We start from the raw sequence: 16,967 nt of genomic DNA on the forward strand, positions 1-16,967 counted from the left end.
GATCGTGCTTACTTTTATGCGTGTTTGAGTCGTCAAAGTTCCGTTAAGTAATAATGGGCGTGTCCAACAGTAACAAGGCTGAAAAGGGATCTCTTTCGGTGGTACTGCCCAAAACTTACAAAACACTGTGTTCTCTACGAACCGGTCGCTTTCACTCCACTTCAACAAAACGGCAACACTATAAACAACTTACGGATCTGCAGCCACATAAAATTCCTAAAATGTGCTACTGAAGGCGTGGAAGATTCAGAGGTCAATACAGTTCCTAAAGTCAGCCTCGAAGTACAAACAAGATCAAAGCAACTCCTCCGCCGTCGGCTACGCGACAGCCAATAAACACCACGGCGATTCGGAAGTGGGACTCTTACCTGCATAGAAGCGAATGAGGCATCCTATTTCAGCCTCCATGCCTTCTTCTTGTACCCTCCATGGATCTTTAAATCCTAGTTTGAAGAGGTAGTCGTTCTGGATACAGAGTGGCTTTTCCTCTGGTCGCAGTCGCCGGACAGCTTCGCCGTGCAACTGCACAAATAGAGTAGGCGCGGAGTCGCGCCTCTGCTTGTCCCGCTCCCCGGTCCTAACAGTGCCAGGGACACGAGAATTCGATAGCGCGGGGGAGGCGTCCCTTTGCACTCCCGTAGCTTCTTCGTTGTTCAATTCATCTGAGGAGCTACACTCCCCATCCAGTCGATCCTCCCCGATACTCAAGCTCTGCTGGTCGGTGTCCAGCACATTGTCTCCATGACCCAGTTCTTCAAAATCTGAAGCCGACGTGTCCCCTGGGCCGTCCAGAACTGGCTCCAGGATCATCTCAGGTGGTAAGGCCAAGTAAAGCCGCTCCTGCGATAGGCTCCTGGCAGGGACGACTCTGAGCACTTTGCCCCCTCTGCAGCCGAGCTGCCTGAGCCGCAGCGCGACTTCCCCGGCAGTGCTGTCCAGCGTACAGAGCACCGGCCGCTGATACCACGGCTGTTGCGGATCATAGACGTATAGGCAGCCCCTGTGCAAGTCAGCACGTACCCACTCCCGTTCGGCCAGCTGAAGCTGCTGTGGTTGTCGAGGACGCAGCAGGGTCTTGCGGTCCAAGCTTCGTGTGTGCGGGACAACAGCCAGTGCTGGGGTAACTGCCGTTGCCTCGGAGAGATTCCTCTTGAGTCGTCTCCTTCTCCTCATCAGTGAGCCGGACACCGCAGAAATCGCGTCTAGGTGCGCAGGATGACCATTGCCGACCGCAGAGCTTACGGGAGCGGCCTCGCCGGCTACCTTCGAAGCCCCACCACAGCCACTCTTGAACTTGTCGCATGTTTTAGCAGATTCCAAAACCTTGGCTGAAGCAGCAGGAGCCCGCGCAGTTTCCATTTTCTGCAAGCAAATACAAATTCTTTTTCAATATAAAATACATTAAAGGGTCGCCATCCAGAGACAGGACCTGGCATTCAAAGCCGTGCCGCTTTCGGAGATCCCCCCCGACAGCGCAGTTGTAAATCCACTTGTTTTCGTCCTTAGCGCCCCGCACTTTCTGTTTGTATCGCCATTATGGAGGCGTACTGGAGGAAGATACTCGAACGTAAGGAAAAAGCGTGACAGGGGAGGGGCCAGGGGTGCGACCGGGCCTCATTATCTTTAAAGTGATATGCTGGAATATTGCCGATTAAAACAGATCTACGATGAAGGGCGGGCTTTTAAAATACGGTTGCCTTTGTACGCATGCGCATTTTAACCACAGCGTTCACCGCATTTGGAAACAGAAACTTCAATACCCGTCAAGCATCTTTCCGTGAAGGTACGACGTGCTTTTCATGCGCCATCTGCTGTCCGCGTGCGAATGATAGGTAAGATTTTTGAAAGTGTTAAAAATAATGAAAAATACGTTTTTTGCTATTAGATTAAAATAAACATTAGAACAGCGATATTTTCGTTTTTTCCTAGTTTCTCAAACCATTTCATTTTTGTTCAGCTGTTTCTTCCTCTTCTAGTTACATTTTTAACTGTTTTCTTGAGGCTAGTTTTCACAACAATTCTAATGTTTATCAATTCGTGTAAGCTATTTTTGAGCTTTTTTTTTTTAAGTTTTTCACGGCCTTTACCAACCGTCAATGTTTAGTCCCATTTGCTCCACGCTAATAATTTGAGGTATGTCGTTATTTTATGGTCCTGCCTTTTCTACTAAGGTGACAGGAAGCTGAAGTGTATCTCCTGTGTGAACGTCACCTTAGGCATGTGTGCATGGACCTCCACTTTAATCCTTTGACTGTATTTCTCGAGCCATAGTGTCTAAGGCTAAATAAATTACACTGGAATGTATTCTACAAAAAGAAAAAACATATTCACATTTAACTATTTTTAGCCCTCTTTCCAAATAATCAGGGGGCCACCAAATGAAATGGTCTAGACCTCATCTGTGCTCTCAGAGAGTTTGGGAGAGTCCACATAGCAGCTCCACACATTTTTTAAAACTTTATTTTTATTATCTCCACGTGTGGTCACAAGCTGTAGATTAACATTTTAATCAGAAAACCTTTCTTGTCTGTCCATTTTATTATTTTATTTACAGTTTTACCAGGTAATGGCTTTGTTTGTTACAATTTGTAGTATGTTAGGTTTTTTGTATTAACTATCTGTGGTGGGGCCCTTTAAATTATGGGAACAACATTACTTCCTAACTATTCAGGGTGAGGTTCTGAAAAACAATGTACCTAAGGGTTTAATGACCAACTTTACAATGCACATATGTAATGTTATTAAGTTGCTTTTTTGTAAGATTATGAAAATTTCTCTTAATCTTCAGTTTTTCTAGTGAGCATAAGGCACTACTTTGTTAATCCTGCCCTGAAGACATCTATAAAAATCATCATAAGGTGATTGAAAAACAATTGATTGACAATAGCTTCATTATACGGTATCATTTTTGGTTTTCCAATGGCATAATTTTAAAGTTGTGAAAATATGAAGTAAACATAACATCATAATTTAATAGCCCAATAAGCAAAGCCATACAAATAACTAAATTAGATAACTATTGTTTCTAAGGTGATCACAAATGAAATGATCATTACATGGTACAAAACCTATGCTTTTCCAAAGAAGATTTTTTTCTTTTAGGTCAGTGGCATTTTTAATATGAAAATATTGTTGTGATCATACCAGAATTTTCCTGGATGCTGATGTCAGCAACTCAGTACATCTTTTTAAAGCTTTTTTTATTTTCTCCTCGTGTTAACAAGCTTTGGATAGTGTGAAAAAGAATATGAGCTTTCATTCACAAACGGTCAAAATGAGATGTCTGCACACTGTTTCTGGACTCGGCTTCTGTGATAGGGTTAGCAGTAGCAGAGGATCTTCGAGTAGAAACAGTGATACATCAGATAGAGAGGCACCAGTTAGGGTGGTTTGGGCTTGTAATTAGGATGCCCTAGATCGGGGTCCTCAATCACGGTCCTGGAGGGCCGCAATGGCTGCAGGTTTTTGCTCCATCCCAATTGCTTAATAAGAAGCGCTTATTGCTCAAGTAACACTTCTATCTATCTATCTATCTATCTATCTATCTATCTATCTATCTATCTAGTCTTAAACAGTTGTATACTTGGTTTTTATTTGCTCCTAATTAGCAATAACATGCAAATGACAAAAGAGACCAGCATTTTTCCATTTAGCTTGTTACCATTTACACCTGTGTGTATTTTTCATGCACTATTGGGTTTAATTAATTACTTGGAAGGAAAGTGAAGAGAGAAAAGTAAAGGACTGAAAATTACACATCCATTTTAGCCTTCAAATCATTTGGATGATATCCTTAGAAAGGGGAAGAAAATCTAGTATATGAGAATTACCTGACATAGCAGAGTTAAAGCACTAACACGCCATGAAATTAAATTATTGCCAAGAATTGCTTTCTAATTAAGCAACTGGGTTAGATCAAAAACCTGCAGCCTCTGCGGCCCTCCAGGACTGTGATTGACGACCCCTGCCCTAGATGTACCATGGAATTTCTCAGTGGGAGAAGTGAAACGTCAAGCAAAATGACACCTTTTATTGGCTAACTAAAAAGATTACAATATGCAAGCTTTAGAGACAACTCTAAAGAAAATGGTTGACCAGGTCTGTCTAGTTTTACATGATTATAACTTAACCCAGAATAAGGAGAATGAAAGTGAAGAGAGGAATTGCTACAAATTTAAAATTATTTCTTAATATGCAGAATATACAAAGGTGGCTCATTTATTTGTATCAAGAGAAACTGACGATTGTAAAACTTTTACCACAGGACAATTCACATTATTCTAATTCCATTTAATCCAGAATCCTGCATAGGTCACACGTAGAAAATAAAAGTATGACAGAACCACTGCAATTGATAAATTTCTTTCTGAAGTCTTTCCATAAGCTTCTAATAATGTTTACAGTTAAATGTGTGTTTAAAATGTCTAATCAGAGGACCTTAAAAGTAAATGTTTATAAGATACTATAATTTAGCCCCACCTTTAACTACTATTCTTAAAACACATGCAATCCTTAGTGTTGGTATAATTGAGCATATGAGGGTAACTATCGCAAGGAGGATCATGTCTGACCCCGTTAAAAATTATTCATGTGATTGCACAAAGGCAGAATACTGTCTAAATATATCAAAGGCAGTGACCATACCTCTATGAACATCATCATGTGTTCCTTACAAAATGTTCATGTTGAAAGCAGAAGTAGATGGATAGTTGCAAGTAGAAAAACAACAGAGCTGCAGCTTTTGCATTTCTTAAAAGGAAACCTATCCCATTTATTGCCAGTGATGGTGCTTATTACTTTCTTCCTTTTCAATTTTAAACATCTTGGCTCTGCAGTATAAAATATACTGGGTGTGAACTACCTGAACTGAAACAGCAACCTCTCTAATTTAGAATTGGATGGCTTTGAAGTGAAAAAGACCATGCACAATAACATAGCAAAAACATGCAGACTATGCACAATGCATAATTTGAACACAAGACTCTAGGTTATCTTAGTACCAGCACTAACCACCATTTAGGACAGAAAGAGGCCATCATACAAAGGAAAACATTTTTTCTATATACATCCCTGTTCTTTCTGCAGCATGGGCCCATCTATAGCACTTTGTGTAGATTTGAGTGTGAAAATATGTGCATTATAGAAAAATAGGAATAAGCACATGCCAAAAAATCAGATTAAAAAAACCTGGTAATTAAAAAATATGCTAATTTCTGCACAGTTAATATATTACAATCATGCTTGAAAATGTGTGTATGTTAACACACATTGAAAACCTTTCTTGAAACATTTATATGTAGTATGTGCTGGAGCATGCTAATCAACCTCATACATATGCAGTCATGTAGAACTTCATTGATTGGTAGAGCAGCCTACCATGTGACCACCATCTACATTAAAGAGTATCTGGCTGCACTTAACAACTGAGAGTGCAAGATCAGGTGCAGCATTATAGTTCCTCTTATGTGTTCTAGAGTCAGAGAACGGTGTAAGGTGCCAGCATCTGAGCAGGTAGCTGCTATTACCTGTCACATGTAATGATAAGATTACTATTACATTGAATAGTATAGGCCACATGAAAAAAAAGAAGGTTCAGTAAATTACCATGCCAATAAGCCAGCCACAAAGTACAGTAGTGTCATGACTGGAAAAGCTACTTTGCCTCCAAATACACGAATCTCAGGTTGACCTAAGCCACTGAGCCACAATGTTTGTCAGTTTCATCTTGGCATGACAGATGACTTGTGCGTTAATGGAATGTCATTGTTTATGATTAACAAAAGAAGCTTAATCCTTGCTTTTTCTCGCTTACAATGTGAGTGCAGTAAATTGTTAGTTTATCATAAGAAAACTGGACACTGCTGCAAATTGCCTTTTTATGTTGGCAAAAAAGGTTGTTTTATGCATGTGCAACACACCATACAAAAACTGAAAGCAGTACCTTGCCATTCAGTTACAGTAATCCCTCGCTACTTCGCGGTTCACTTTTCGCGGATTCACGGCTTCGCGGATTTTATATGTAAGCATATCTAAATATATAATACAGATTTTTTGCTGCTTCATGGGTTTCTGCAGACAATGGGTCTTTTTACTTCTGGTACTTGCTTCCTCAGTTGGCTTGCCCAGTTGATTTCATACAAGAGATGCTATTGTCGGATGGCTGAGAAGCTACCCAATCGGAGCACGCAGTTAAGTTCCTGTGTGCTGCTGATGGGCTCAGCGACAGAGTGCTGCATTAACCAGGAAGTCTCATCTCACTCATTCAGCATTAACGTGCTACTGCTTCAGGGGCCGTGTCCAAGCGCCAACAGAAGATGCAAATGATTGCAGAAAAGGTAAAAGTTTTGGATATGTTGAAGGAAGGGAACAGCTACACCGCTGCAGGACACCATTACAGCATCAATGAGTCCACGATTCTTTTTATTTAAAAAGGAGGAAAAGCATATAAGATCTACGGCCGCAGTGTCCTTTAACCAGGGCGCAAAACGAGTTGCAAGTGGACGTGATAAGGCAGTAGTCTGGATGGAATCTGCTTTAGGAATCTTTGCAACAAGGTCGACGACGTCATAACCGCCTACAAGCTGCTACGTGTACTTCGCTATACAGTAAGTATAAACTTATCTACCGATTTCATATTGCTTAGCAGTTGTCCCTGTTATTAATAGAGTAAAGGGTGGGTTGTAAACAATACAGGGAGGATTTAAAAACGTCCAAATACACGTTAAATAATTAAATATGGTGTCCCTACTTCGCGGAAATTCAGTTATCGCGGTCGGCCTTGGATCCTATCTCCCGCGATAAGTGAGGGATTACTGTAATCACTTTGAACATAGCAGGCATGATGAATTGAAGGTTGGCTGAGACATTCCTGACCTGTCAGCTAATTCCCCAAGAAGTGACACTTAAAACAGACAGATAAACTAAAGAGTTCTTCAGTGTAAATACACGATTTTTCTTCTTAAAGGGAACTAAAATAATGCGCACATCATATTCATCACTTTTGAGGTATGTTTGTCATGCCAGTGTACATTATAATAACGGCTTGGTGATATGTATTATGTATGCAGGGCATCATTTAGCTAGTTTGGCTGCATTTCCCTACTTGTTCCAAGTGTGTTGTAATTTCTCATTTTGTCCAAAATGTTGCGTATGTATGGGTCAGAGTTGCCTTAAATATACGCATGTTCTCCTGTCAATTTTTTTTTTTCTCAATATACAGATGTTTGAGTGACAGGTTGTATACTCGCATTTTGAGCCTCTTGTGTGTACACAAGCTTTATAAATGAGGCCTCAGGACTTTTTGCTCCTTTGAAATGGACATCATACTTCTGGTTTTTTGGCACAAAGTAGAAGGTATATTTATAGGCTTCAATGGTGTGTTTTTTTTCAAACTTAGCACCATCAGATAGTGAGTGAAGATCAAAATGGCCCATTTTGATCATTGTAATGTCATGTGCTCAATGCATTCCTGATGTTTAACTTTTTAAAAAAAAAAAACAGTGGAAGAAATGATACTGGAACATTTGTGCCTCTTCCTTGACTTGTGCTGCATGACTTTGGCTGGAAAAAACATGAAATGATTAAAAAAAATAAAATAAAAAAGTGGTCCTCATTTAGTGTTGAATAAGGGGCTGAATACTTCAAACACCATCAAAAACTGGAATGTTCAGTTTGTACATGAACAAACACATCTAAACATAAATCTAGAGCATTGCATCGCCAATAGTGGTAACCATTCTGCTTGAAACAGGCTTTCAACACCTGAAACAAGGACAATTTCATATACTACAAAAAGCAATATTATTCCAGATATTTAATTACAGTGAGGAAAAAAAGTGTAAGTAACACAGGCACACAATTCAATTGATTTTTTTTTCTAGGTAGGTTTAATGTACTGCAGCTGTACAGTCTACCCATATGTACCACTCTCAATTCCTGTTGTTTCATTTTCTTTCTTGTGCTTCTCTCCATAACCAGTTGCAACCACGTGAGTGAGGTCATCAAAACTGTGCCTCTGTCTTGTGTAACTAGCCTTGGACCTCCCACAGGTTTACTTTTTTTTTGGTTTTGCAGTTGACTGGAGTTTTTGTTATCCTACCTCTCCATTGCTATCTCAGTGAAACTGAAACTGCTCTGTTTTAACACAAGTTTTTGTTTTCATGTGTGTAAATATAGTATGGCATAGCATAGATTGTGATTAATACATTGTAGCTATGCATTTGTGTACATTCTGTGCTCTTTAACCTGATTGTGATTAATACATTGTAGCTATGCATTTGTGTACATTCTGTGCTCTTTAACCTGTTCAGGGAAGTGATTTCATACACATACAGACATATACAGTTGTACTTAAGTGTGGTGAAAGCTAAAAGCCGAGTGTCTCACCTAAAAATGATTGCACAACATTTCAGGTATGTTTGTGGCCTGGATGCTTGCAAGTAGTCAGAATTTGTACCAGATGAATATCCTTGAAATATTAAAGTGCATAATAATCCTTGGTATAAAGCAGGGGTACACAGCTGCTTTTGTCCAAATCACTTCTCAAATGATGCCAGTAGTTGCAGTAATTAGAATAAAGCAAAATAGAAAATGTCACATATTTTTGTACTGAAGTCATCCAAAGGAATACCTATACTATAGAACAGGAATAAACAGTATTTATGTGCACAGCACTTACTAAACAAAACCTTGCTGTCTAATCCCTTTTTACTTTTATTTAGCAATTTTTTTTTATCCAAACCTTCAAAGGGGACCCCAACCCCTCCATTTTTAAAATCCAGGCAGATGCAGTATAGGTTTCATTTTCACTAGCCGCCTTGACTTTAGAAATAAGTTATACCCCAATGTTCTGAGAAGTGTGCACAGAAAAAAGGTTGACTCGCACATAAACACACGCAACTGTACTTATACATATGCTTTGTGTGCCTCCAGCCTGCAGTGTTCTATTTAAAGGTCATGCCTTGAATATGTTGTTTCAGGCAGGACACACAACTAGAAGTACTCATCCTGCACTCACACATTTGCACTGAATACTGAACCAGAGAGCCCATAATAGAGTGTTAGAAATACAGACTGAGCTAGTTACCCAAAGGCATCTGGAGTTCCTGAAGTGAAATTTCACAACCCATTCCAGCGTAAACACTCAGAAAATGGGAAGATGAAATAAGACTTGAAGAAAATAGTGGAAATAGAGAGAGAGGTTGGGAGCAAGTACTGATGGAGCGCGTTGCCTCAGCCACCACACAACAAACTACCTCAGGATCCCAAATTAGGACAAGCTCAGCTGTGCAACGGATGACACCTCAGCACCACGCTAGTTTGAATGAAATGGAACAGTATGAGGTGTTTTTTTTTCTGTTTTTTTTTTTTTTATATAACTATTACAAATTATATCTACAGTTACCAAATGTCACCTAAAATTATCAAACCCAACAGTTAGTCATGTTATGTCATCAAAGGTATTAAAAAAAAAATTTTGAAGTTTTTTCAGAAATGTATAAAAAATGGTGTGGCCCAGAGCAGCATCAAAATATCTGAAAGTTCTATGCAGCAAAGTTAGTGGTCCATTTTAGTGTTAAGGAAAGAATAAACTGTTTTCTTAAAACAAAATTAATCAAGATAGGTTGAATGCACTTGCAATGCTTAGAGGTAATGGTAATTTCATCTGCACATAAAACTCACTGTTACCCGGTAAGCACCAATTTAATTTATTTAGGCTGCCTATCTTAATAATTTAGGTTATATTGACCTGCCTGCTCTCACTGGACATCAGTAAACCAGACAAGGAGACAGATGAAGCATCAGAAATGCCTGAGGATCAAATGTGAACAAGCTTGGCTTCTTTTGAATAACATCTGCTGAGCAGCCTGGATAAGGATGTAGGACATTTTAGAATACAAAGGGTCCTCAGGTTACGTCACAAGATAAGTGTGATAGTGTGAAGACTAAAAAAAGTTGCAGGCCAGCAGCATAGGAACTACCTATCTAAAATTGCACATTTGGATAATGTATTTTTATTTATATATTTTTATAATAAGGATATCCTCCAAGGAATTGGAGGAGTGCTACATGTTAGCCATAGATAAAACACACAAACATTGAATTAAGAATGCCACTCTTTTAAAAACACATGCAAAATTGAAAGTACTGGGTACAGAAGATGAAACGTGATAAATAACAAAACCAAGGAAGAGTTTTAAGAGCCTGGCTACGTAAGAGTTATGTTAGGGATAGATAAAAACTTACTATTCCCCAAGGAAACTACAGAGATGCAGCAGCAATCATATGGCACAGAATGTTGTAAAATAAATGTCAATATGAAGTGCAAGAGACAATTTAATTTTATAGTGTAATGGCTAGTAGCAGATGTGACTTCACATAGCTCACAGTACTGCAGCTTTCTTGGATCAGTCTTTTGCTGATGGAGCTACTCTGTTTAGCTAGAATGACATGCAGAGGGCAAGTGACATTTTCTGTAATGACCAGTAGTTTAATAATGCATATCAGAATTGGTAAAGAAATCTGATAGGAAGTTTCTTCTTGTTTACATTATATAGTGTAGATGTGGCCTGAGCGTTTAAATACACACTAAGCTTACCTGAAATGTTTGCTCTGTACATGTGTTGTATTGTAGTGATGCAGGACAGACATAAACATGGATCCCCACTTTTTTTCTGCTTCTCCTCCGGTTTCTGTTTTAGAAGCGGAACTTGTTTTGCAAATATGTTGAGTCAGTACAGAGAGTTATGACATTATATGCCTTACTATTTTCTGTTGTGATTTCCTTCACTTCTATTCAGAGACAAATATGAATAGACAACAGGTGTCACAAGTGGCAGGACTATATTTTAGCTTCTTTGATAAATCCCAACAACTGGAGGACTTTCATATGAGAGAAGTAACATTTTAATATCTTTGTCATTGTCTTGCCACATGCCTTTTCCTTTTAATAAGTTGCATGTTGCACATAAATAATGTAATCAAGTCCCCTGGAGTGGTAGTATAAAAGCAGCTGAAATGGGTTTCTCTCAACCACTGCCTCTAAAGAGCCCAAACTGTCTCCCAAGACAAAGGTCTATCAGTCTATTGAGTTTGCTGGCCTAACCTCAAGCAATGTTGTTGCCTCGGCACACTACCACATTGAGGAGTTTTAGACCCTTGTTTTGCGGAGCATCAGTGTTGATAGTCCACTTCAGTTATTGCCCAGAGGCACCTCAGGTACTTGTAACTCCATTGCCTCCCAATCACTACTGCCATATGAATGCCACAATAGTTACATAGATTTGAACACAGATTAACAGAGGTCATTATTGTCTCACTTCTCATCACAATGTACCTCTTAACATATTTTTTTGCACTTTTGTCACATTCTATAAGCTAGCAAATGTTGTGGTAGTTGAACACTTCATTAATTTGCAACAGTGTATTTCAACATTTTCCCATAATGTTAAAAAATAATAATTATACCATATTTTATACAATATGCAGTATCCCCATAGTGAATTAGTTGGGACAGATGTCATCTTTTTGAAGGAACTAGTGGGCTCAGACAATGGACAGAACGACAGTAGCTCAAGATAACTACTCTGTATTCAGGTTATGGGGAAAAATACCCCACGTAATAAAAACTCCCCACCCCTTCATCCTATTCTGTTTATTTTGCATTTTCATATCTTAAACTAGTGTATATCATCACATTTTGCAAAACAAAATTCACTCAATTTATATATTAAATTTCACAGCATCTGAAATACAAGGTGTGGCATGGTATAATAAAGTTGCAAAGATACAACAAGTAAACTTCTCGACAGTTTGGGTGCAGGGAGGGGATTTAAGCCAGCTAAATGAACCCCTGGAGTCCACCCTGGTTCAGAATGCCAGAAGATTTGGATTTCAGCTCCATTCTCCAGAGACTGGCCTCACCTGGATAAAGGAACTCAAGTGTGACTGTCTCCTTAGTAGAACTCAAAATGTTGCTTCTACAAATAACATATTTGATGGTCAATCTGAAAGGTAGTACCTTATAAGATGAAGATTGTAAAGCTTCTTTTCATGGAAGATGATAGCAATTTGACAATTTTGTTTCAGTTATTCTAGATTTGAAACGTTAATATTATCAGCTCTCTTACGCTCCAAAATGCTGGCAGTCCATAATAGCTTGGGAATCAGACAAGCATCTCTTGATAGTACACAGACCTCATTACAGGCAGTTTGTCACAGATGTGAAATGTTGTCTATCTGACCATAGATGCTAATGTACCAAATGTCCCCCCTCGTATAGTCTTTAAAACCCTAAACTACCCAGATGCAAATGAGAGTAGGCAGAACTGCACCAAAATGAATTCTCACACACATTAATGGAATGCAAATTTCTGTGCTGCTGATTATTTTAGAAAATCTCTTAAGTATATAACAGCTTCTTCCCAGGGGAATACATTAATAACTCTGATTATTAGTGGAATACATTTAATAATATACACTTGCTTTGTTCAGTTCTCTGCTCTAATGACAGTGCAGCAGCTACACAACCTGTTTTACTCTTTATTATAAATCTGTATAGTATTTATACAAGCAAAAGTATATGTACATGACAATGGAATGTTAATGATAAAAGAAAAATGTGAAAGTACAGCACTGTACTGAAAATAAAACTAAAGAATACAAATTGAATGAATTGCATGCATCCAATATTGTATGTATGTTAGGATTTACACACAGCTTGTCAACTTTGTTAGGTGCTGCTGAAATTAACAACTGAAGAAGCTCCACAAGTATATATAGGATCATTATTGTCACATATAAAGAGTACCCAAGCAGTGTTTGAAGTTCTTTTTTTTCTTAGAAGGAAATGATAGAAATCTTGATAACCATGCTCATTACTCCTTTGAATTAAAATACAGTTCACCTCAAAGCCTTCAGCCACAACAAGCAAGATAGTTTATCTACTGAAGGTAAGAAAATTACTATCTTTAAATAACTACCTTTTTTTTAAATTACTAACTTAGTTCTGAATTGTACTGATTTACCTTAGATTTTTAGGTTTAAGAGTTGTCTGAAGGGGACAGTATAATACTGGAAACAAGTTCTTATTGGCAGTATCTTGAATATAAGGAAGTGGACAACAATATTTATGGAACAGGTGGAACCAGTCAAGATCTCAGAAAGCCGACTCAAAAGTATTACCTGCATGGGACAAAATATACACCACATAGACAGCAGTGTGACAGGTATGCTACAGTGTTGCCACATGCAACTGAGGTTTATTATTTCTTTCTCTGAAGTTTGTATAAGTGAACATTAAAGATTAAATGGCATTAAAATGAGTAAACAAGAATCATCATAAAATCTCAGAATTAGTTTGTAATCAATAAAAACAAATCATAGAAGATCTTTATTTTTTTATTGCTGTTAATTCAGGAGAAAAAAAAAAAATCAATATTTGCATAAAATTTGTCCTAGAAATATAATTGACCTTTCAAGTACATAGATATCAAAGAATACAGTAAACATACAAGGGAAGGTAAACAATATACCTTCTCATATACAGTACAGTATTTGAATTCTTAAAATTAAATTCAACAAATGCACCCAGCATGTTTGTAACAAAGACTGCAGTCTTACAAGCAGGGGGGCCTTTTGATAACATATTGATGAAAAATTGCTGATCTTAGAACAAAAGCACAAAAATGTAAAAGAAAAAAAATCTTTTTAAATCACTTCCTGTAAAGTGAGATTCATGTTTTTTTTTTTTGTATTCTGTTTCTAAATATAATTGACATAAGGAATGCCAAGGTCATTGTTGCTAATGTAGAAATAAATGTAAAGATGAAATACACTTGAAAATATTTACTACAATGATATTTCAATAGGCAACTCTTCAAATAAAATATATTCAGTTGTTATATTAACACCCCCTGCTGGAACAAAACTACAGTGCATTGTTCCTATAAGAATACTTAGTAAACAGCAAAGGGCCTTGAACGCAGTAGTTACTGTAATTTTTTGTGTGTTTAGTTTCAGATTTTTCCTATAACTGCCTCAGTGCACTTCAGAATTAAACCAATTCCTGGAAGTAAAATAGTGCATATTGGCCTATTTGGAAATAAATGTATACAAAAATAGAGAAGGAAAAAAACAGCAGCATAAAATGTAAGGACATCTACCAAACATAATACCTTCTTATATGTATATTTCACATTATACTTAATGGCAAATGCTTTGAGAAAGGAAGAAAAAGTGTACTACATCTCTTCACCTTCTAACTTTGCGGTTTCATAGTTACAACAAACAGGTTTAAAAATTTAAAAAAAAACAAAAAAACAATAAACTTAGTTTACATTCAAAAACACTGCTCCATTAACAATCCAAGGTCATAATATATATGGTGTGTGTATTATACATATTTTGCATGTAGATACACACACACACATATATATATATATATATATATATATATATATATATATATAAAAACATACATACACACAATACAAACACCTATGCATACACACATTATATTATTTATATAAAAATATGCAAACCTGTAAATTTGTGTGTGCTCGCGTGTGTGCAGTATATACACACAGACACAATCTCATATATGCATATATTTAAAATCAAGTACGCTCTGTAGTATGACACTAAAAAAAGAACTTCTCTTACAAACACAAAAAATCTTACAACATTCACACTTACTATTTTTAATTTAAGATTTCAAATAAATATAAAAAGTCTGAATTTTTGTTAATTAGCTGCTCTAACAAAAATCTTAAAGTTCATATCCAAGTCTTCAAAAGCTTTTTTTATGCATTTTTTAATCTCTCCAACAATGTCAATGTAGGCACTCATATTCAAATCAGGTTTTCAATATATCATCACTACCAATTAGAAAAACATTTGTACAAATTGCAGTGTCTCTATGATTAAGATGGTGTCCTGCTGAAAACGTCTAACTCTTGCTGTGAACAGATAAAATGAACGTCACCACCGCAGAAAATGAAAGCTATTCATTATGATCCCCTACACCAGTACACCAATCCACTGCAATCCAAAAAGGGTCTTTGTAATGACATGGTGACAGCTTGCTCAACAAAAGCAAGTGCTGCTTCAGTGCAAAAGCAAATTAATGTTTGTGTTTGACCATTTTCCCAATGTCTGTACATAAGAAAGGTTTAGGCACAAGTTCTCAGATTAAAGCCTGTTATATTTATTAGAAGAAGAAAACACATTTTCTGGAAAATAATCTTTTAAGTGGAAGCAATCATCAATGGTTTTCAGCAGTTCAGTCAGCAGAGTCTATTGTTTCTGTTGCTTGTGTAGAAAAGTACTTCAATCGAAAACCACCTGGAAAATAAATTTCAGAATTAAAGACTCAACAACAGCAAAGATGATCATAGTAATAAACATTGTAAAAATGAAAGTTTGTAATATGGTATTTACAAGAATTCATAAACTTTTTAGGAGTACCCAAAAACATACATATACAATACAAAATGTATATATTGTATTAAGCAGTTCTACTTTAGTTATCTATAGAACTTGTAATTAAAATCCTTGTTTTCCTTCTTGAGCCTTTATGATCAAGCTGTCAAGGTGAACTGCTGCTGCAGTTTTCCCCAAGATGCATCTGCAGGTTCTCCAAGTTCAGCTAATGTTTCATAATCCGCCCAGACACAAGACCAGTTATAAAAGCAGGCATTCATTCTTATGTTTGTATATAATGCACAAGAAGCTTTTATTTATCTGTCTGTGGATTTATCAACGAGGTATGTTCTACGTCATATGTTTGTATATAATGCACAAGAAGCTTTTTATTTATCTGTCTGCGGATTTATCAACGAGGTATGTTCTACGTCATATTCATTCTTATGTTTGTATATAATGCACAAGAAGCTTTTTATTTATCTGTCTGTGGATTTATCAACGAGGTATGTTCTACGTCATATTCATTCTTATGTTTGTATATAATGCACAAGAAGCTTTTTATTTATCTGTCTGCAGATTTATCGACGAGGTATGTTCTACGTCAAGACAAATATTCAGAAAGTGTTAAACTGAATGAGACAAAAATGATATCAACAGTAGAATACCATACGCACACTGTGTCCTTAAATTGCATGCAGAGGACAGAATAAACCACCAGTCAAAAAGTCGACAAATATGTCAAATGAATGGATGCCACTCAAAGAGCGTAAAGAAAGTAGAAAACAGGATTGTCTACATTGAAATTGTCTCTTGCATCAGGACCACGTGGGCTGTTCTTCATTTTGGAGTAAACCTGGCATGACTATAGATGAACATGAACACAAATAGTTGTCCAAAATTTGTGTGGCTACATGGATTAAGTATGCAAACATACGTCTCTAAAGGCCTGGAAGTGTCATTTTAACAACTTTATACATAAAATGACCATGGTCAATACAGTAAAACAGCATTGATCACCACAGCCTGCTGCTTCTTAATACTTTTGTAGGAAACCCTGCTTACTGTTTTTTATTTTTTCGGATTACTCAGTAGGGCTATGCTGTTAATTACATTCAAAAAATAAATTCCAGAGATACAATGTTAAAAATCATAAAGTTACAATTTTTTTAATTTTCTTTAGACATTTATGTCAATAGAAACTTAGGACCTTTGTTGCAGAGCTTGAATGTTATGCACATACTACATAAGCAAAAAAGCAGCAATAGTTTACCTCTCCTAGGAGCCTAAATTGACAGTGCAAATTTAAAACAAAAATGAAGCATGCCAGTTACAAAGTGTTACAGTAAATTGGCTGGGAGGTGGCATTAATAATATCGTCATGATTTTGGCTTCAGGGCAGAGGATATTTCCTAAATGCAGGTATTGCCAAAGCATGCCCAGCATAGTAGTTAGAAACCAGACCAACACCAAAGATATCTTCAACTTTGAAAGCGCCACCATGGGCACAGCTAAAAAAAAAAGCAAGGCTTGTGAAAACATCATGT

At 37.2% G+C, this 16,967-nt stretch overlaps 2 protein-coding genes across 2 annotated transcripts in view; both read right to left on the reverse strand.

Moving 5' to 3' along the window:
- The window catches only part of LOC114653501 (PH domain leucine-rich repeat-containing protein phosphatase 1), a 235,710-nt gene extending 233,992 nt beyond the window's left edge, over window positions 1–1,718 (reverse strand). Inside the window, 1 exon segment of the mRNA XM_028803859.2 lies at window positions 369–1,718. Coding sequence (XP_028659692.2) covers window positions 369–1,359 — 991 coding nt within the window. The 5' untranslated portion in view covers window positions 1,360–1,718.
- Window positions 1,719–14,487: 12,769 nt separating this feature from the next.
- The window catches only part of zcchc2 (zinc finger, CCHC domain containing 2), a 137,825-nt gene continuing 135,345 nt past the window's right edge, over window positions 14,488–16,967 (reverse strand). The window contains exon 11 of the mRNA XM_028803861.2: window positions 14,488–15,342. Within this exon, the coding sequence (XP_028659694.1) occupies window positions 15,281–15,342 (62 nt within the window). The 3' untranslated portion in view covers window positions 14,488–15,280. The remainder of the gene's footprint in view (window positions 15,343–16,967) is intronic.

This window comes from Erpetoichthys calabaricus, chromosome 6 (genome assembly GCF_900747795.2).
Source record: "Erpetoichthys calabaricus chromosome 6, fErpCal1.3, whole genome shotgun sequence".
Classification (NCBI taxonomy): Eukaryota; Metazoa; Chordata; class Cladistia; order Polypteriformes; family Polypteridae; genus Erpetoichthys; species Erpetoichthys calabaricus.